Below are 18,025 nucleotides of genomic sequence, written 5' to 3' on the forward strand. Positions count from 1 at the left end.
TTCCCTTTCCCTCCCCACCCCAACCCAAAAAGTAATTGTTTAATAAATAATATATGCTCCTGCCCAGGCCCAGAGGGCTAGGGGATAGGGAAACCCTGCAGCCAGACTTAAGAGATTCAAGAATCTAGGACTCCAGTTCCCAGGCCCTTTGGTCCCCAAGTCTACCTGCCTCCCACCCACCCACCCCTTAAATAAATAAGTATAAATAAGGCACAGAAACCCCCCTACTCTGCCCAGGTCTCCTGGAGGGACCGTCTCAAATTAAGGGGAGAGAAGGAGGGAGTGTTTTCCTGCTGCCGTGCCCCAGTCCCCAAATAAATAAATAAATAAGATGTGGCATCAAAGGACGTTGGTGGTTCCCGGCGGCAGGTCACAGCCGAGTCTTCAGCAGCAGCAAGCCCCGCACGGCCCAGTCCAGGGTCAGGTGCAGCCCCCCAAGAATAGCATGGGCCGCCCTGATGCCTCCCCAGGCGGAGGCCGGGGGCGCTAGTGGGGGCGCTGGTGGCTCCGGGGGCGCCTGGGGTAGGGCCAGGCGGGACATCTGCTGGGAGAGGACAGAGGTTAGCAACAGGCTCTGGGTACGGTGGGGGGCCCGGGAAGGGGGGTTCGGAGCCTCTACTGAATGGGGGGGTTGGGAAGTCCAGGCTGCCTGCTTCCGGAGCTTCTCTGGCCTGGGGCAGAGGGTTTCTGGGCAGGCAGTTCTCAGCAGAAAATGAAAACTGGGGCCGAGAGGTGGGGGCATCAGAGCCAAGTCCAGGGCCTTGGAGGACAGGTCTATAGAGTCAGGACTGGGATCCTGGTGCTGGGCAGGGGCTGGGGGGCTCAAGTCTGGAGATGGGTCCAACATCTCAGGGCTGGGGTCTTCGCTGTGGGATCTCTCTAATCCATGCTGAGAGACTCGCAGGTGAGGGCTGGGCCCTCAGAAGTGGGACCGGGAATTTGGGGTCCGGCCCAGGAACTGGTATTTGAAGTTTTCTGAGCTCGGGGTCCTGAGTCGCGGATTTTAGCAGTCAGGTCTTAAGGGCTCACGACCAGCGTCTGAGGTCTTAGGGACCCAGAGCTCAAGGTCAGAGGCCTCAGGGTCTAGGCTCTTGAAGTCTGAAGATGGTAGACCCAGGGTCTCCAGGCCACCTTTGGGTCAGGGTCTGGGGGGTCTTGGGGCCACAGGATTTGAAGGTCTCAGAGCAGGGTCTCCAGGCCACCTTTGGGTCAGGGTCTGGGGCGTCTTGGGGCCACAGGATTTGAAGGTCTCAGAGCAGGTGTCAGAGCAGGCCCAGAGTCTGGGGTTGGGTTTCAAGCCTAGGTGTCAGGCCTGGGGTCTGGGGGAGCCTACCAGGAGCTGCAGCCGGCGCAGCAGGCGGTCCAGCCGGGCCTGCAAGGCACCGAGCTCCGGCTCCAGGATCCGCAGGGAAGGGCCCCCAGCTCGGCGCAGCCACTGCACGTGGCGCAGGTAGGAGAACAGGTCCGCCCGCAGCCGTGTCAGCACACCGGGGAGCTAGGACACGGGCATGGGGGCATCAGGAACACACGCCACCAGCCTGCTCTGGCCCCAGTCGCCAGCCCCCCTCCACACTCAGATCTCAGCTATCCTCCCCAACCGCCCTTTCCCCTTCACTTACCTGTAGGGCTCCCAGCGCCCCTGCACTCATGGCCAAGGTGGGAAGAGAGTCCAGGTTGTGGTCTCCATCGGCTGGAAATTTGTCTCTCTGTGGGGGCAAAGAAGCCTTGAGGGGGACCCTGCCCAGCTCCAAGGGTCCCTCTGTCCTCCAGATAGGCTCCAAACTCCTCCCCCCCACCCCCACCCCCACCCCGTTTCTGCCACCGTGGTAGCCCAGGAGCCCTCCCCGCTCCTGGTCCTGGTCCCAGCCCGTCCCCTCCAGTCTCTCCTACCAGCTGGGCGGCAAGCTGCCGAGTGTCCGCCAGGAGGGAACGGGTCAGGAGGACTGCGCTGTCCAGCTCAGCCCGAGGGTCTGGGGAGGCCCGTGGGGGGCCAGGAGGCGGCCCCGGGGCTGCAGCTCTATCTGGCCACAGGCTCAGGGCGACCAGGACCAGGCAGCAAACACCTGGGGGCGGGAAGAAGCAGAGAGCTCAGACCGGACTGGTGGGTCTGAGGGAGGAGGGACTGGGGGTCCTGAGCCCCAGGGTGGAGCGCCCAGGGCAGGTCGCAGGGCTGGGGCGGGCTTCCCTCTCCCTCTCAGGCTCCGGCTGCCCCGCCCGTCGGAGCAGACGCGGCCCGGGGCGGGTAGACGGGCCGGGCGTCTCCCGTCCGCCCCCGGACGCCGGAATCTGGGCCCCGGGGCGGGGCATGAAGGGGGGAGGCACAGGCCAGAACCTGCCCCCTCCCCGGGCCTCGGAGCCCGAGCCGGACTGAGAGCAGAGGCAGGAGACCAGGACAGAAACCCGGAGGCCCAGACCCCTCCCCAGGGGGACATCCCCACCACCTAGTGGACCGCGGAAGGCCGGGCCGAGGAGCCGGCGATGCCCCCGGAGCACACCTGGGCGGAGAGAGGCAGAGGCGCGGGCGCAGCGGGGCCGCGGGAGGCGCAGAGGAACCCGGCGGCGGCGCGCGGCTCGGGGGCTCGGGCCCGCTGGCTCCCCGGCAGCCCATCCCCCAGCTGCCCCGCCCACCCCCGCGTCCGCCAGCCAATCAGCGCCCCCCGGGCCGCCCCGCTCCCGCATCACACCCCCAGCCCGCCCCCCGGCCCTCCCCGGCCCTCCCCGGCCGCTGTCTGTCCGTCGGTCCGCATCTGTCTGGCTCTCCCGTTCCTGTCTGCACCACTGTCTCTCTCTCTCTCCTCCCCCTGGCTGCTGTCTGTGTTCTGGACTTGGCGCTCACCTCCTGGAGGCTCTCTGCCTCAGTTTCCCTCCCTCCCGACCTCTCTGTCGGGATTCCTGGGCGTCTGCGTCTCTCTATCCCCGCTGACTCCCTGGGGTCCCCGGGCCCTCGGGGATCCCCTCCCAGCATCAGTCTCTCTGTCTGTCTGGGGTCTCCATCTCTCTGGCGCTGACCTGTGCATCTCTCCGCGTCTCAGCTTCGTCCTACGGTCTCTCTGCCCCCCTCGTCTCCGGGTCGCCTGCTTTCTCCGAATCTCCTTTCCTCTCCCATCTCTGCCTCCCCATGGCTCCCTCACTCTCCTCTGTCTCTTTCTGCCCCATTCCGCTGCGCCTGTCTGCTCCCCACCCTCCTCGCCACTGGCCCTCCCTCCTCCCTTCCTGTCCCCCCCACCCCATGAACTTGAACCAACTTACTGTTCATGTCCCCACAGGGCAGGGGTTCCCCAGGGCAGGGAGCAGGGAGCTGGGGGCCTTTAACCCTTCCCTGTCCGCTGCCGGGGGGAGCCCTGGGGGTCAGCTGGGCCTCGGCCTGGGGAGGGGAGGCATGTGCATGTGAGCAGCGAGGGCCGTGGCAGTGAGGGAGTGTGTACGCCTGGGGGGTTATATAGGGGGCCAGGGCGGTTGGGCGGGGGGCAGGCGGCAGGGGAGGGCGGCCTGACACATCCTGACTCACCCTCCCTGCCTGCCTTTTCCATTCAGAGGGAGCCGGCTGCCTCGCAGGGCTCAGGCTGCCTTGCTCAGAGGAGGGCAAGGAAGGAAAAGTTGGAAAAGTTGAAGAGAGAAAGGGGGGGGGGGTGGTCGGAGAGGGGCTGGTGAGGTCATTGGCGTCCCCTCCCTCCACCTCCTCCTCCGGGCCGCCACAGGGGCAGACACAGTGGCTCAAGAGCTGGGGCTGGGCTGCGGGGGCAGGGGGGGGGAGTGCTGGGGGTCTGGGTTGGCTGGACCAGGACCGCCAGAGAGGTAGGGAGGCTGGGGAGAGAGGGACGGGGAAAGCCGAGGACAGAGCCACAAGACGCAGCCCTGGGGAGATGGACCTGCAAGGCAGAGCCATTCCAAGGGACAGAGAGAGTGAGAAGGATGGAGAGTGTGAGACCCAAGCGAGGACACAGAGAATAGGGGACACTGAGGCAGAGTTGGAGTCTGAAAGGCAGAGGTAGACAGTGACGCACAGAGAGATGCGGGACATCAAGCAGGTCCACTGCAGGAGCAGAGAGACCCACACAGAGACCCCAGGAGGAAAAGGGTCAACAAGTTGTGGGTTTAAAGAGAGGGGAGGCAGGCAGCAGGAGAAAGACACAATGGACAAAGTTGCAGAGGCCCCAAGAGACAGGCAGGGAGCCAGAGACCCTCGGAGGAGGTGCTGGGCACTGGGACAGAGAGGGGCAGAGTCTCTGGGAGGCAGGCAGGGACGTGAAGGCGGGGAGAGAAGCAGAGCTGGGGGAGAGAGAGAGCGAGCATGAGACACCCAGACGAGGTGCGATCTTGCGTAGGTGCTGTATTCCCTCTGGGCCTCAGTTTCCTTATCTGTGAAATGGGGATAACCGAGCACCCATCCCCCTGCTGCCCCCCCTCCCATGCCAGGTAAGGATGAGTTCACTCGTGTAGAGGTGTGGGACACAAAACCAGCTGTCAGTAAACATGAACCACTGCAGTTCTCTTCCTTGATTTTTATTGACACATGCCCAGGGGCCCAGAGAAAGATGCAGCCTCCAGGAGGGCTGGGGATGGCAAGTGACAGGCAAGGGTGAGGGCACATGGAGAGAGTGGCTCAGCCCGGGAATGGAGATGGGGACTGAGCGGAGGCACTGGAGCAGGGGAGCGGGGAGGACTGACAGGACACCCCTGGGAGTGCAGGTGCCCTGATGAGCTCTGGGGACAGAGGCAGAGCCAGTGAGGCACTGGGTCTAGCGCCCCATCCCAAGGAGCATCCCCCCTTCCCAGCGAGGAGCAGGGTGGGAGTGAGAAGGCAAAACGACAAGGTCCCCCTGTAGGCCCCCTCCTGGCTCTCAGAGCTGTGCTGCGCTGGTGGGGGGATCTGGGGATGAGCAGCAGCTAGAGTCCTCCCCCTCCCATCCCCCACCACGGGGTGGGGGGTGGGGGACGAGGGCTCACATCCCCAGGGAGGTGAGGTCACAGCCCCCCCATGGTGGGACATGACCTCATTGCCTCAGGTAAGAACTGTCTCTCCTGGTCTGTCATGGCCACCCCTTCCAGGGCCCCCCAGGGGCCCTCCCCAGCCCCTGCTCCCCCAGGGACCCAGGCCTCTGACCACTGGGTCTCCGCCCCTCAGGGGGCCTGTTTCCGGCTGAGTCAGTGTGGGGGGCCCCGAGGCTGCGTCAGTGAGGGGAGAACTGACGTAGCCCCCCCCAGACCGGCGGGGCCAGCCAAGGTGACTCAGGCCACCAGCCTGGGGGATGGACTGGCCTGAGGGGATAGGGACTGGGCCTGGGGCCAGTCTGAGAGCAACAATAGGGTCTTGCACTGGCAGCCCCTTCCACCCACCAGGAACCAGGAGTGCTACCCCAGACCCTCCTCTTCAACCCAGCATCCTGGGCCCCCAGCCCCCTCCTCCCTCCGATCCGGATGGCAGGTGTCCAGGCCTTAAACCCTAGTTCCCAGGTGGAGAAAAAGGTGTTTCCATTCTGCCATTTGGAAAATGCTCTATGGGACAGATCAGGAGTCTGAGGCTGGGTCAGTGCACCTGGCTGGTGCCAGTTCCCCCCACCCCATCTTGCCTTGGCCTGCACCCTGAGGCCGTGGGGTCATCTTTCCCCTAATTCCAGCTTTCCTGGCTGCAGGAGGCTGAGGGAGATGGGGTGCGTAACGCAGGAGGTCAGGGGGATTCCTCAGCATCCTGGGTCTTCTCCCGGGTGGGGAGGGGGGGTGCCTGGGCTCCTTCTATTGCAAGGAGAGCAAGAGGGCACAGGGTGCCCCCACTGACAGGCAGGATTGGGGGATCACAAAAAAGTGACGGCACCGACACACAGACACAGAGACTGCAGCGTAGACACCCAGGGTGAGCAAAAGACCAAGTTGTGAAACAATAGGATATACAGATACAAGAAGCTTTAAAGAAACCAGCTCAGAGGCTCAGAGACAAGGACCGGGGAGACACAGTGCCAAAGGCTCTGCGTGGAGGGTCCCGCATGTGAGGGAAGATGCCCCTGGAATATGAGTGGGGAGCTAGGGGCCCTTGCTCCTGTGCCGGCCCTGGGCGAGGGAGGGCTGGCTGGTGTGAGGTCAGCAGGTCCGAGGCTGTGTGTGTCCGTCTGTCTATCCCTGGGGGGTCCTGTCTGGCCTCTGGGGGGTGACGGGGCAGGCAGGCCGCAAAGGCAACCCAAACCTGTCATTAGCGGTGAGGGCCGTGACGGTGGGGCCCCCCCCAGTCCCAAGCCGCGGTCCAGGGCCCGGCAGCCCCGCCCCCCACCCCCTCCTTGATCCCTGAGGAATCCCGGGAATTGCGAAGTGGGTCCAGATGATGTTGACACAGGAAATGGTCATCAGCTGCTGGCCTCAGCCCCGCAACCCCGATGACCCCCCACCCCCGGCCCCCTGCTGAGCCCCCTCTAACCTGTGTCATCTCTGACGGAGGCAGCCCAGGGCCACTCAGCTCCCACCAGGATGTTTACAAGAGATGCACAGACCAGGAGTCAGCCTCACGGGGCTTCCTGAGAAATGGGGTCTGGACTCCTGGACAGCTGCCCTCAGACCTGGTCCCTGGCCTTCTGCCTCAGACCCAAGAGTCAGGCCCCCAGGCCCTCCTCCCTCAGACCCAGGAGTCCAGGCCCCCAGCCCCTCTTCCCTCAGATCCAGGAGTCCAGGCCCCAAAGCCACACTGCCCCCAGGAGGCTCCCTCCTCACTGTACTGCAAAGCTGAGTGGAGGGTCACCTGAGAGAACTAGGGATCGTGGTCCTAGCCCAGCCCTCCACTGGGCTCCTCCACCACTGAGGGGAACCAAATGGGAAATTGAGGACCTCCACATGGACCCCTTTCCCCATTTGTGGGTGGAGAGACTGAGGGTGAGAGACGAGCCACACTCAGGGCCCGCACATCCTCATGGCCCCTTGCACGTTCCCCATCCGTTCTCCACCGGGAGGCCTGGGGAGCCCTGGGAACAAGAGGACTCCCGAGCAACTGCTCTGGCCTCTGGCCCAACCCCCATATTCCCCGTGTCTTCCTGGGCCACCTGGTTGTTGGGGAGGCCCTTCCTAACAATGGGGCTCAGTGAGCCTCAGGGCCCCTGCCCCTGGTTGCTAGGGGGAAGACCCCTGGCAACGACATCTCTGGAGACTTTGGGCCACCTGGGGCTGCCCTGCAGGCATCAGGTTACCAAGCAGAGGGATTCCCTGGCAGGAAGGTCTCCCAGGCCCCGTGACTTGGGGTCCCCTGGTTGACACGCAGGAGGTGCCTTAGACCCCCACCTACTTTCTGCCCATGTTGCCTGGCCCCCACCCCTGTGGGCCCTTCTACCTGGTTGCTAAGGAAGCCACTTCCTACCAACCAGGCATGACCAGGCCAGTGTGACCCCCCCATCCTCCTTCCCCACTGCTAAGGGGGCTCCCTAGCAACAGAATTTGGAACCTTGAAAGCTGGGTGGGCAGGTGGGCGGGGCCCCACTGGTTGCTGGGGTGATGGCCTTCAAGGTCTGTCCCCACAGAGGCCCCAAGGGTCTGGTGAGGCAACATGGTGGGCTCTGGGATCCCCGCTTTGAGCCTCTTCCTGCTGATGCAGGGCTCAGTAGGTGAGGGGACTGAAGAGAGGGCCAGAGAGCAGAGCACAGAGCCCCTTCAGCCTCCATACAGCCCCTCTAACACCAACCCTTTTTCTCCGCAGATGGGAATGGAATCCAGGGGTTCTTCTATCCATGGAGTGAGCAGTGGCTGAAACCCGGGTCCCCCAAGGCCCCAAGCCAGGAGCCCAGACTAGACTCCTGGGTCTGAGGGAGGAGGGGGCTGGGGGTCTGGATTCCTGGGTCTGAGGGAGGAGGGGGCTGGGGGTCTGGACTCCTGGGTCTGAGGGAGGAGGGGGCTGGAGTCTGGATTCCTGGGTCTGAGGGAGGAGGGGGCTGGGGGTCTGGATTCCTGGGTCTGAGGGAGGAGGGGGCTGGGGGTCTGGACTCCTGGGTCTGAGGGGGGAGGGGGCTGGGGGTCTGGACTCCTGGGTCTGAGGGGGGAGGGGGCTGGGGGCCTGGACTCCTGGGTCTGAGGGAGGAGGCTGGGGGCCTGAACTCCTGAGTCTGAGGGAGGAGGGGCTGGTGGTCTGGACTCCTGGGTCTAAGGGAGGAGGGGCTGGGGGTCTGGACTCCTGGGTTTGAGGGAGGAGGGGGCTGCTGGCCTGGACTCCTGGGTCCTCCACAGAGTAGCCCTTGGCAGGAGGCCAGGAGCCTGACTTTGAGGTCCTGGGGTTCTGGGGCCCTTGGGTCAGAATCTGTGACGTAAGTGCCCTTGTGGTTGGTCCCAAGGCTGTGAGGGAGATGTATGGGACCGGGAGAGCTGTGGGGGCCAGGCGGCAATCGAAAACCCCAATCTGTGTTTGCGTCTCCGGTGCTGCTATCGTGATGGGGTCTGCTACCACCAGCGGCCAGATGGTGAGTGCCAGGAAGCCGGGTCCCCGGGGCCGCTGAGACTCCTGGGTCTCAAACCTGCCTCCTTTGTGCAGAAACCATGCGGAGAAAGCACATGTGGGCGCTGGGCTGGACATGTGGAGGCCTCCTCTTCCTGATCTCCAGCATCTGCTTGTTCTGGCAAGTGGGGTTGGGACTGAGGTGGGCTCCCGCACCCCTGGAGGAGCGGCAGATGGTCAAGTCTGAGTGTGTCCCCTCCCCATCAGGTGGGCCAAACGTCGAGATATGCTGCACCTTCCGGGGTTCTTAAAGGGCAAATGTGACCTGTCAAGGACCGTGTCTCTGTTATCCAAGGACAGGGGGCCTTCGAGCGAAAAGAAGACATCTGCAGGCAGCGTGCCAACCTCTGTTACTCCGGAGGGGAACACAGAAGTTTCAGGGGCCACCGAAGGGGAAGGGACAACAGAAGGGGGTGAGGAAACAGAAGGGGCAGAGGACGAAGATTAGGGGCACCCCTGGGGGGCCCCTCAATACAGATATAGCATATAGACGCATGGTCTCTTTTCTAAGATCCATGGGAGCAGGAGGCACAGGAGCTCCCGGGCAGGGAGCTTGCATGCGTGTGTGTGCGTGCATGCGTGTGTGTGCGTGCATGTGTGTGTGTGTGTGTGTGTGTGTGTGTGTGTGCACAAGGGGACTGGGCTGTGATCATGGGGTTTCTGGGCTGAGTGGGGTCTGGAACCAGGAAGCAGTGGGTCGGTGGGGGGTGGCCGCCATTCTCCTGCAGGAGCACCATTGACAGAAGCCTTGGCCGCCGACCCTTGGGATCCTGCCTTGTCTGCCAGCACGTGCCACACCTCCCACTGACGCCGGAGCGTGGCAGGGCTCCCTGCGGGACACAGACCACCCCCGGTGGACAACGTTACTCTCAGATTCTCCAGGGGTCGGGTGGAAATTCTCCAGAAAGCACCCATGGTACAAGACTTGTCCTGCCCAGCCCTCGGGCCTTTCTCAGGCGTACCCCGTACCAGGTCCCCTCCACAAGTACTTCCTTCCTGGGCACCTGGGTGGCTCAGCAGGTGCGGACTCTTGATTTCGGCTCTGGCCACGATCTCAGGGTCATGGGCTCGAGCCCCCTGCCGGGCTCCTTGCTTGGCGGGGGTCTGCTGGAGATTCTTTCTCTCCCTCTCCCACAGCCCCTCCCCCTCTAAAATAAATAAATCTCTCTTTTTTTTAAAGGTACTTTGTCCCAATAAATACCTGGCGAGTCTAATTTGTCCCTCTGTCTGCTTCTCAGAGGACCCCCATACCAACAGAGGGGTGTGGGTCGAAGCGGGGGTCTGGGCTCAAGGTCCTGGTGCCACTCTCCCACCCCCCTCCATGAGAGGCCCGTGTGCAGCTGGGCTCCAAGGTCCCCAAGGGCGTGGATGGCCCCTCTGTGGGTGTGGCTAGGCCCCAGTACTGTCCCTCTCCCAGACAGACACACGGCGCTAGGAGGCAGAGCCATTTATCCGGGAGAGGATAGGGGCAGACAAGCAGGCATCCTGGTGGCCCAGATGGCGGTGGGCGCAGCTGCACGTGCAGTCCCGTCCTCACAGGTGGGCTGTGGGGCTGTCTGCAGGAGGAAGGGCAGGGTTAGTGGCTGTGCGGGACCCCTCCCAGGGCCCACGTCTTCCTGGGGCTCACCACCAGTGGCCTGAGGGGCAAAGGAAGGGAGTCCTTTCTTGCTGCTCTGGCCCCTGGTACATTGACTCACACTCCTGCTTGGTCGCTCCATCTCCCCACCCCCAACCTGGGCCCGCATACTTGCCTCCCTGGGGGCCAGCGGCACAAGCTGGAGAATGAGAGACAGGAAAGTCGGCGAGGACAGAGAAAACACATAGAGGGGACGAGAGACAGAGAGACACAGGAGACCCAGACAGACAGACACAGAGAAAGAAAACACAACCTGACAGTGGCTGCTGCTGGTGGCTCTGAGACTCCATTCATTTTGGTTTCAGAGGGAGGAGGGAGGGACCTGGGCCAGAAGCTCCAGGTCCCTGTGTTAAAGTTCAAGTTTTCTGGGGTGCCTGGGTGGCTCAGTTGGTTAAGCAACTGCCTTGGGCTCAGGTCCTGATCCTGGAGTCCTGCATTGGGCTCCCTGGGTTAGCAGGGAGCCTGCTTCTCCCGCTGACCCTCCCCTGCCTCAGGCGCTCTCTCTATTCTCTCTCAAATAAATACATTCTTAAAAAAAAAAAATTCAAGTTCTCTGTCCCCAGCGTGCTGCAAGCCCTTGACTCCGCCCACTGAGGAGTTCCGTGTTGAACGAACAGGCCTGTCTTCCTTCGAAGAGGGGCCCACACACCCGTCGGCTTGACCCACGTTTCTGGCAGGTGGTTCCAGCAGATCTGCCCAGCTGTGTTAGACTTCCGCGCAAGGTAAAGGACTCTTACCACTGGCGGGTTGTTCTACAACTCTCGGCCTGATTTTGTGGGAGAATGCGTCTCGTCTTAAACCCATCTCCTCCTCTGAGCTGCAGAGCACGGCGGAGGATGAGAGGGACTATTCCGTTTTCACAAAGAAGCACATTCAGGATCCAGAGGAGAACAGCTCAATTCTTCACATAGTGAGGTCTTAGCACATCAGGATTTAAGTTTTTTAGGGAACTCCCGTTTGAGAAACTGGATCAGTCACTCATTCATTGTTGACGCTGGTCCTCCTTCTCGGTTCATCCATGGGTCAACCCAACCATTCTTTCACCTACCATCCCATCTACGTGCCCGAACCACCCATTCACCAGTTCTGATGACTTGTACCCATTCTAACCATTATACTGAATGATTATACTTTGTACTGAATTGTACTCAGTCCACCCACCGACTGAACATCCATCCCTCTATCCGCCCATCCATTCGCCAGTCCGTCCAGCCATCCAACAGCCAAACCATCCGCTAGTCAAACAACCCACCTGTCTGTCCACGCATCCACCCACCAAACCAATCACCCTTCTCTGAGTTCCTGAGCTTACTGCTCGCAGGGCGATGCTAAGAATGAAGGCACCGGAGACCCAGACCTTACCAGCGGGATGCTCCTTGTCTGGCGGGAGAGACAGAACCAGCACACAGACACCACAAGATACATAACAAGCAATAACGGGGTAACTCAGACACTGTGAAGACCCAGAGAAAGGCAGAGAGTTGAGTTGGAGCTTAATGGGCACATGGGACGTTTTCCATGTGGAGTACAGATGGCAAGGGCACTCCTGCTGTAGGGGGAGACGACAAACAGAGGCCAGCTGACGTGAGACAGCCTGGCTGTCCGTGGACTGAGGGGTGCTGTCATAACCGCGAAGAAGGAAGGAGATGTGGGGCTGAAGCCTGTGGGGCCCAGGGAGTGGCAGGGGTTTTAATCAGAGGCAACAGGGAGCCACAGCAGAAGTTTGAGCAAAGGAGTGCGAGCTGGAGTGTGTGTGTGTTTAGGAACGGGGAGAGAAGACAGAGGAGAGAGAAAAGGAAAAGGATGAGCAGTAGCTCCTTTCCTGGGTCTCACAATCCTGGTGTTCTCGTTCTTTCTCTCACTCTTAGAAGAATCCTAGCTGTGTGCCCTCGGACAAGAGATGGCACCTTTCTGGGCCTCAGTGTCCTCCCTTGGGATGGGGATGGTACTGGCGGTGACCCCTGAGACTCAGTTACAGTGAGAGGATTAAAAGGGACCTGGTGCTCCTGGGGGCTGGAGTGGGGAGCAGGGTCTCTAAGTGTGGGCTAGGCCTCAACTGGGGGGCAAGGTCTCTTTGTCTCTTCCAAGTCTGCACTCAAGCCTGCGGTCCAAGGCTCCAGCCTCTGGGCCCTGCTACTCTCCTCTCTCGTCTTGATCTGGTCCTTTGTTTTTACCTCCGTGTTGTCTCTCTCCCTCCCTCTCTCTCCATTTCTCCTCTATTTCCACCCCCACATCTCCTTCCCCTTCTCCTACCGTCTCTCCAGCTCCCCCCTCTCTTGCTGTCTCTCCAGCTCTCTCCCACTCCATCTTTCCCCACTGTCTCTCCCCCCCTCCCCCCTATCTGTCCATCTCTGGCCTGTCTTTCCATCTCTCCCCGCTGCCTGTCCATCTCTCCCTCTGTCTCTCCATCTCTCTCCATTTCTCCAGCTTTTCCCCTATCTCCCCCCAACCCCGTGTCTCCAGCTCTCCCCCCCAATCTGTCCAGCCCCCACCCCCTCCCCCCGCCTGCCTCTCTCTCTCCCCTCCCGTTTCTCCAGCTCCTCCCTGGTCTCTCTATCTCCCCCCAACCCCGAGTCTCCAGCTCTGCCCCCTGCCTCTCCTGCTCTCTTCAACTCTTCCTGCCGCCCCACTCACTGCCCCACCCCTCACCTCGGGCTCACTCGGTGCCCGCGCCCGCCGCCACCGGCCCGGCCTCGAGCGTAGCGAGCTGCAGGCGCACGCGGCGGGAGCCGGCGGCGGGCGGCGGGGGCGCGCGGGCGGCACGGCGCGTTCCCAGAGAGCCGGGCGCGGCGCGCGGGCCGGAGGAGGAGGCCGGCGCGGACCAGCGGCGGGAGAGCTTGCGCGCCAGGCGGGCGAGCGCCGAGGGCCGCAGGCCGTAGTCGCGCTCGAGCTCCTGGCGCGAGATCTCGATGTTGCCGGTGTACCAGAGGATCCAGCCGAGCAGGCTTAGGAAGACGAGCAGCGCGCCGGAGTAGATGAGCAGGTCGCCGAAGTCGCGGCCGCGCACCTGCAGCTGCGCGAACACGCCCGTCAGCAGCGCCGCCATGCCCGCCACGTCCAGCGCCACGGCCAGCAGCAGCGCCATCCGGCAGCGGCCCAGGCCGGACGCAGGCCCCGGCGCGCCGGCCGGCGGGGACGGTGCCCCCGGCGGGGGCCCCTGCGGGGCGCCCACCGCTGGCGCCGCTGCCATGGCCCTGCTGCGCAGCGCTGGCTCCTCCAGAGAGCGTTCTGGGGTGCGGCCCGGCCCGGGGCGGGGTCAGGGGATGGCGCCAGGTGTGCCCGGCGCCCTCCCGGTCACCTGAGCTGCCTGGGGTGCACACGGGCCCGACTCGGGGGGGTGCCCCGGCCCTGGTTTCTGGGCACGTCCTAGCCCTCGGAGGCCTGGCTTGGGGGCAGCCGGACTCCCGGATAAGGGTGGGAGGGGCCTTACGCACCCCAAGGAGCGGGAAGGAACACATTCAAAATTCAGGGTGCCCTGATGGAGGCAGCGTGGGGTGCTGAGGGAGCCCGGACGTTCTCTTCAGCGCCTGGGCCCTCTGCGCCCCAGGCCCCGCGGCGGGGACAGGTGGAGTCAAAAAACAACGACCAGACAAGACGCCTGGACCCGGAGTCTCGGGACGCTGGAGTTAGCGGGCAGGGCTCCCTAATGGAGGAAACACGGGACTCTCGGGAGCTGAGATTTCTCTCCCTCATTGCCGGTCCCCTGGGAGGTGATGGCGCTCCCGGCCCTGCGCGCACCCCCGTCGGGCTTCTCCCAGTGCCTCTGGACGGCCGGGATTCCCTAAGGGCGAAGCCCCTGAGCACGGAGGGGAACCTCATGGAGTTCCCGGACACAGTTCCAGGTCCAGCTGCACTCGCGGGGACGACAGAGGCCATGGCCGTTCCGTTTGGTGAGCCGGGGTCTCTGGAACCCCCCGAGCGCCCAGCCCCGTGCTGTTGAGGCCGAGGACGCGAGGTACATCAGGGGCAGGAGCCGTGGCAACAGAAAAGGGCGTTTAAGGGGTGTGACTGCGGGCAGACTGGGGGTAGAGGGGACGGGGCAGAGGCCAACAGATGCGGCCCCCCAAGGAACCAAGAGCTTTTAATGCAAATCTCTCCCTTCCAAACGACTCGCCCTCGGAGGGAACCGACGCCCTCCTGGGGGGGGGGGTGTCAGTCCGCTAGAAGATTATGTCCAGCTTCTCTCCAGACTAAAGCGTTTGAGATCGTCCTGCCGAGGGCGACCCGGATCTAACCACAACAGCCACAGATTTCCGAACGTGGCCCGAAGGAAAACGAGTGTTTCCGAACAGACCCGGGAGGGCGTCTCCGAAGGGTTCCGAAAATGCCCGAGCAGGCCTCTGTGCATTCGTCGGGAATAGCCGAGAGCTCGCGAAGAAGACCGGAAGCATCCGGAGACCCTGGAGCTGGCCTTAAGTAACTCACGCATCCGCACGTTCAGACGTAAAACAAATACTTATTGAGCACCTATACTGTGCCAAGCGCTGGTGAGCAACCCTGGAGAGAAACCCCTGCGGAAAGGGACTTAGGGCCTCTCGAACTGGACCTACTCTGAAATCTAGCGCTGCACTTTCGAAAACACACGAAAGGCCCTCGGAAGGGTGGTGCTCCGCTTCCGAGGACACGCCCTCGGGTCACTAGCCGAACAGTTCCGAAGGCCTCCGAGCGGTTGGCGACCGGCTGGCGGAAGCAGCCGAACGTTACCGAGCCGGCTCGCGGGCGGACGGGAGGAGGCGGGGGCAGTTGAGGCCTTGCGCGTGCCCACAGAGGAAGCGGAAATGCGTGTGGATATTAAAGGCATCGTCCCGCCTCTTCCTTGCCTCTTTCCGTCTCCGGCTGCAGTAGCGAGAGGAGGTGAGAGCGCGGCTCTCTGTTGGCCGCGTGGTCGTCTCGTTTGCCCGAGGCCCGGGGCCTCTGGCTTTGTCTGGCGTCTGTCGCCGCGCCCACCGTGTCCTTGGCCGCCCCCCGACCCCGCCGCCGGAGCTCGCTGAGGCTTCTCACGTTCTCTCCCCGTGTCCCCCGCCTGAGCTCAGCCCGCCGCGCCCTGCGGGGACCCCCGCGGGTGCGGTTTCCAGTCACGCCCCTGCCCCTGCCGCGCGGCCCCACCCCAGGGCCGTCGCGCCCCCTGACAGCCGCCCCGCCGCTCTTCCCGCAGCCGCCGCCGCCATGTCGGCCCACCTGCAATGGATGGTCGTGCGGAACTGCTCTAGCTTCCTGATCAAGAGGAACAAGCAGACCTACAGCACTGTGAGTGGGGCCCGGGCGCCGGGGGGGATGCGCGGCCCGCCACGCCCGCCGGGCCCCTTCCCCGCCTCACGGCCCCGTTGTGCCCTCCTTCCCAGGAGCCCAACAACCTGAAAGCCCGCAACTCGTTCCGCTACAACGGGCTGATTCACCGCAAGACCGTGGGCGTGGAGCCGGCGGCCGACGGCAAGGGCGTGGTGGTGGTCATGAAGCGCAGATCCGGTGAGTACCTGCGGGTCCCGCTCGGCTCCCGCCCGGCTCCCGCCCGGCCTCCAACCGCACGGGGCGGCGGAGGGGCCGGGGTGGAGCATCAGCCCGGGGAGCCCTTGTGCCGGCTCAGATGCAGGCCGTTGTCCCCGTCCACCCGTGGGGGGTCGTCCCCGGCTTCCACTGGTAAGGACGGGCGCGCCGACCATGGGCAGGTGGACCCTGGACCGCTGAGTGCGTCCAGGAGCGGCCCTGGGCCTCTGGCCCCACTGGACGGGCTCTTGGTGTCTGAGAGGGCCGTGGGGACCCACGAGCTTCCGCTGAGTGTGAATGCGCGGCCCCAGTGCCTTTCTCTTCTGCTGGGGGTTGTTCTGGTCCCTGTTGGGGTGTGGAGCCCAGCATCCTGCACTGCACAGTGGAGTCTGTGACCTGGTGGCCCTGGATGGACTCCTGCCCACCCCGTGGGGGTTACCTTCCCCTTCAGCTCGTCAGTGAGCTCTTAGGGTTCTCTTGCTCCCAGAGCCCCGTTCTGGTGCTCTGGGCCCTGAACGCTCGCCGGTCTCGGATTGATGGGTGGCCTCCCCTGGGCTGTTGGGAGCCAGACTGACCGTGTCCTTGGTCTGGGGTCAGGCTCAGTCCAGGCTGATGTTGGAAGTCACTGGTACGATGGAGGGTTTTTGCTTTTGGGCGAGCTGTTCCTCATCTGCCGTTTGGGGGTACAGGACTCACCAGGACCCCCTAGGTGTGGCGTACTACACTTCTGAATGAGGCCCGCAGCTCTGCGCACGAGGAGGGGTGCTTTCCTCCTCATCTGGGGTCGGTAGGGTCCAGACCCCACCTGTGCACGGCTGGGGGACAGTGCTTGCTGCAGGGCTCTCCCTGGCCTTACCGGACTCCTGGCCCTCCAGCACCCAGGCCAGGCCTCCCAGCTTGTGTCAGGTCCCGGCTTCAGACGGGGTAGCTTGGGCCTTAGAGGGGGGGTGGGAAGAGGCCAGAGTTGCTGTCTCCCGGGAAGCGAGTGTCTAGCCAGTATGTGGCCCGTGTCCCACTCGAGTGGGGCAGGCAAACTGGGGTCAGATAACCCCTGTGTGCCTCTGACCTTGCATGAGAGCCCTTCCGTTGCTTCTGCTTTGCTCTCTGAGAAGTGACTAGAACTTCGTGTCAGGGACACAGGACAGGACCTACCTCAGAGTGTAAGGCTGGGCATGGATGGGGCGGGCTGGCTGCGGAGAGTGGCCTGCCCAGGCTCACAGCGCTGGCGCTCAGGTTCCTTGGGGCGAGAGCACACCATCACACTCACCCCTGCCGCCACCCCCTACCCCCGCCCCAGGCCAGCGGAAGCCTGCCACCTCCTACGTGCGGACCACCATCAACAAGAACGCCAGGGCCACCCTTAGCAGTGTCCGGCACATGATCCGCAAGAACAAGTACCGCCCAGATCTGCGCATGGTGAGTGGGGGCTGTGGCCAGAGAGTCTGGGTGGGCTTTCGAGGAGGGCCTCTGCTGATGGCTGGACCCGCGCTTGAGAATGGGGGCGGCGCACTGAGCCTTCTCCCTGTCCCCAGGCTGCCATCCGCAGAGCTAGTGCCATCCTGCGTAGCCAGAAGCCTGTGATGGTGAAGAGGAAGAGGGCCCGCCCCACCAAGAGCTCCTGAGTCCCTGCCCCACCTCCAGAGCAATAAAGCAGTCAGCCTCCTCACCTGGGCCTCCTCTGTGCTGCCTGGGTTCTGCCCCGCGTGCGTGTGCTTGCGTGTCACAGTGTGCCCCCCACGTGCAGGTCCCGGTCAGGGGTGCTCTGTCACAGCATTCCCGCCCCTGGGGATGGGCGTGGTCTGGGTCCTTTCATTAGGGGTGACCTGTGCACACGTGTGTGCGTGTTCAGCAGGCCGCCTGTTACGGTCCTCACCATCCCAGGCTCTTGGTGAACACGTGACCGCTTCAAGAAAGACTATTGAGAGCCCACATCTAAGGGCTGGGCATCCAGGCCAAGGGTCTGTGCCCTGTGCAGTGTGTGCCGTGGGGCCTGTGCATGTGAAAGGATGTGCTGTGTGCGGGGCTTCGGCCTCTGGGGTTGGGCTGTGGGCCTGGCTGGGGGTGGGGGGTGGCCTGGAGATGGATGGAAGCAGGAAGCAGGTCAGGGTTGCTTCCCTTCTGGACTAAGAACTAGGTGCCCCAGGAGTGACGCGGACCGAGCTGTGGGGCAAGAGTGTACTCACCCTTCCTGGTGTGAAGTGGGGGCTGCTGGTCTTGGGCACAGATGCAGGCCTGGAGTCCTCACAGGTCTAGGCTGTTAAAATGGCCTGTTCCTGGGTAGGAACCTGGGTACCACCTGTTTGTTCTCTGCTGGATTGGGAGTGTGAGTGCCCCATCCCTCCAGACTCCGTTTCCTATGTGCTGTCTGGTCCCGGCCCTCCCCAGTGCCTCCAGGACCTCACGGCAGTGCTCCTTTGGCCACTCCTCATTGCTGCCCCTTCCCTCCC

At 63.3% G+C, this 18,025-nt stretch overlaps 4 protein-coding genes across 5 annotated transcripts; 2 read left to right on the plus strand and 2 right to left on the minus strand.

Annotated features, from left to right (window-relative positions):
* Positions 1-229: 229 nt before the first annotated feature.
* On the minus strand, positions 230-3,263 carry IL11 (interleukin 11). The gene is made up of 5 exons (XM_045987157.1): positions 3,250-3,263; positions 1,891-2,063; positions 1,620-1,706; positions 1,334-1,495; positions 230-541 (listed from the first exon to the last, which is right to left on the minus strand). Exons 1-5 carry the CDS (start codon positions 3,254-3,256, stop codon positions 371-373), a joined length of 600 nt encoding a protein of 199 aa, XP_045843113.1. The 5' UTR covers positions 3,257-3,263; the 3' UTR covers positions 230-370.
* Positions 3,264-7,519: 4,256 nt separating this feature from the next.
* On the plus strand, positions 7,520-9,559 carry TMEM190 (transmembrane protein 190). The gene is made up of 5 exons (XM_045987161.1): positions 7,520-7,577; positions 7,670-7,705; positions 8,298-8,423; positions 8,495-8,579; positions 8,666-9,559. The coding sequence occupies exons 1-5, from the start codon at positions 7,520-7,522 to the stop codon at positions 8,904-8,906; spliced, it is 546 nt and encodes a 181-aa protein (XP_045843117.1). The 3' UTR covers positions 8,907-9,559.
* A 331-nt stretch (positions 9,560-9,890) lies between these two features.
* TMEM238 (transmembrane protein 238) lies at positions 9,891-13,490 on the minus strand. The gene is made up of 2 exons (XM_045987158.1): positions 12,744-13,490; positions 9,891-10,014 (listed from the first exon to the last, which is right to left on the minus strand). Exon 1 carries the CDS (start codon positions 13,282-13,284, stop codon positions 12,751-12,753), a length of 534 nt encoding a protein of 177 aa, XP_045843114.1. The 5' UTR covers positions 13,285-13,490; the 3' UTR covers positions 9,891-10,014; positions 12,744-12,750.
* Positions 13,491-14,813: 1,323 nt separating this feature from the next.
* On the plus strand, positions 14,814-17,244 carry RPL28 (ribosomal protein L28). Of its 2 annotated transcripts, none has more exons than XM_045987159.1 (5): positions 14,814-14,948; positions 15,250-15,341; positions 15,437-15,560; positions 16,876-16,994; positions 17,111-17,244. In XM_045987159.1, the coding sequence occupies exons 1-5, from the start codon at positions 14,873-14,875 to the stop codon at positions 17,198-17,200; spliced, it is 501 nt and encodes a 166-aa protein (XP_045843115.1). In that variant the 5' UTR covers positions 14,814-14,872; the 3' UTR covers positions 17,201-17,244. The 2 variants fall into 2 exon arrangements, with proteins under 2 accessions (XP_045843115.1, XP_045843116.1); XM_045987160.1 differs by lacking the exon at positions 14,814-14,948 and adding an exon at positions 14,959-15,156.
* Positions 17,245-18,025: the final 781 nt, after the last annotated feature.

The sequence above is a fragment of the Meles meles genome, chromosome 19 (genome assembly GCF_922984935.1).
Source record: "Meles meles chromosome 19, mMelMel3.1 paternal haplotype, whole genome shotgun sequence".
In the NCBI taxonomy this organism is placed as follows: Eukaryota; Metazoa; Chordata; class Mammalia; order Carnivora; family Mustelidae; genus Meles; species Meles meles.

What these genes read in the sequence shown, in the direction of transcription:
- IL11 (XM_045987157.1), bottom strand. An exon ending in GGCAGCTTGCCGCCCAGCTG is followed by an intron (nt 1,707 to 1,890) that starts GTAGGAGAGACT and finishes TTGCCCCCACAG; the next exon opens with AGAGACAAATTTCCAGCCGA. An exon ending in GGGCGCTGGGAGCCCTACAG is followed by an intron (nt 1,496 to 1,619) that starts GTAAGTGAAGGG and finishes CCCGTGTCCTAG; the next exon opens with CTCCCCGGTGTGCTGACACG.
- TMEM190 (XM_045987161.1), top strand. Translation starts at nt 7,520, where the DNA reads ATGGTGGGCTCTGGGATCCCCGCTTTGAGCCTCTTCCTGCTGATGCAG. An exon ending in GGGGTTCTTCTATCCATGGA is followed by an intron (nt 7,706 to 8,297) that starts GTGAGCAGTGGC and finishes GTTGGTCCCAAG; the next exon opens with GCTGTGAGGGAGATGTATGG. An exon ending in TCCAGCATCTGCTTGTTCTG is followed by an intron (nt 8,580 to 8,665) that starts GCAAGTGGGGTT and finishes CCTCCCCATCAG; the next exon opens with GTGGGCCAAACGTCGAGATA.
- TMEM238 (XM_045987158.1), bottom strand. Translation starts at nt 13,284, where the DNA reads ATGGCAGCGGCGCCAGCGGTGGGCGCCCCGCAGGGGCCCCCGCCGGGG.
- RPL28 (XM_045987159.1), top strand. Translation starts at nt 14,873, where the DNA reads ATGCGTGTGGATATTAAAGGCATCGTCCCGCCTCTTCCTTGCCTCTTT. An exon ending in GGTCATGAAGCGCAGATCCG is followed by an intron (nt 15,561 to 16,875) that starts GTGAGTACCTGC and finishes CCCCCGCCCCAG; the next exon opens with GCCAGCGGAAGCCTGCCACC. An exon ending in ACCGCCCAGATCTGCGCATG is followed by an intron (nt 16,995 to 17,110) that starts GTGAGTGGGGGC and finishes CCCTGTCCCCAG; the next exon opens with GCTGCCATCCGCAGAGCTAG.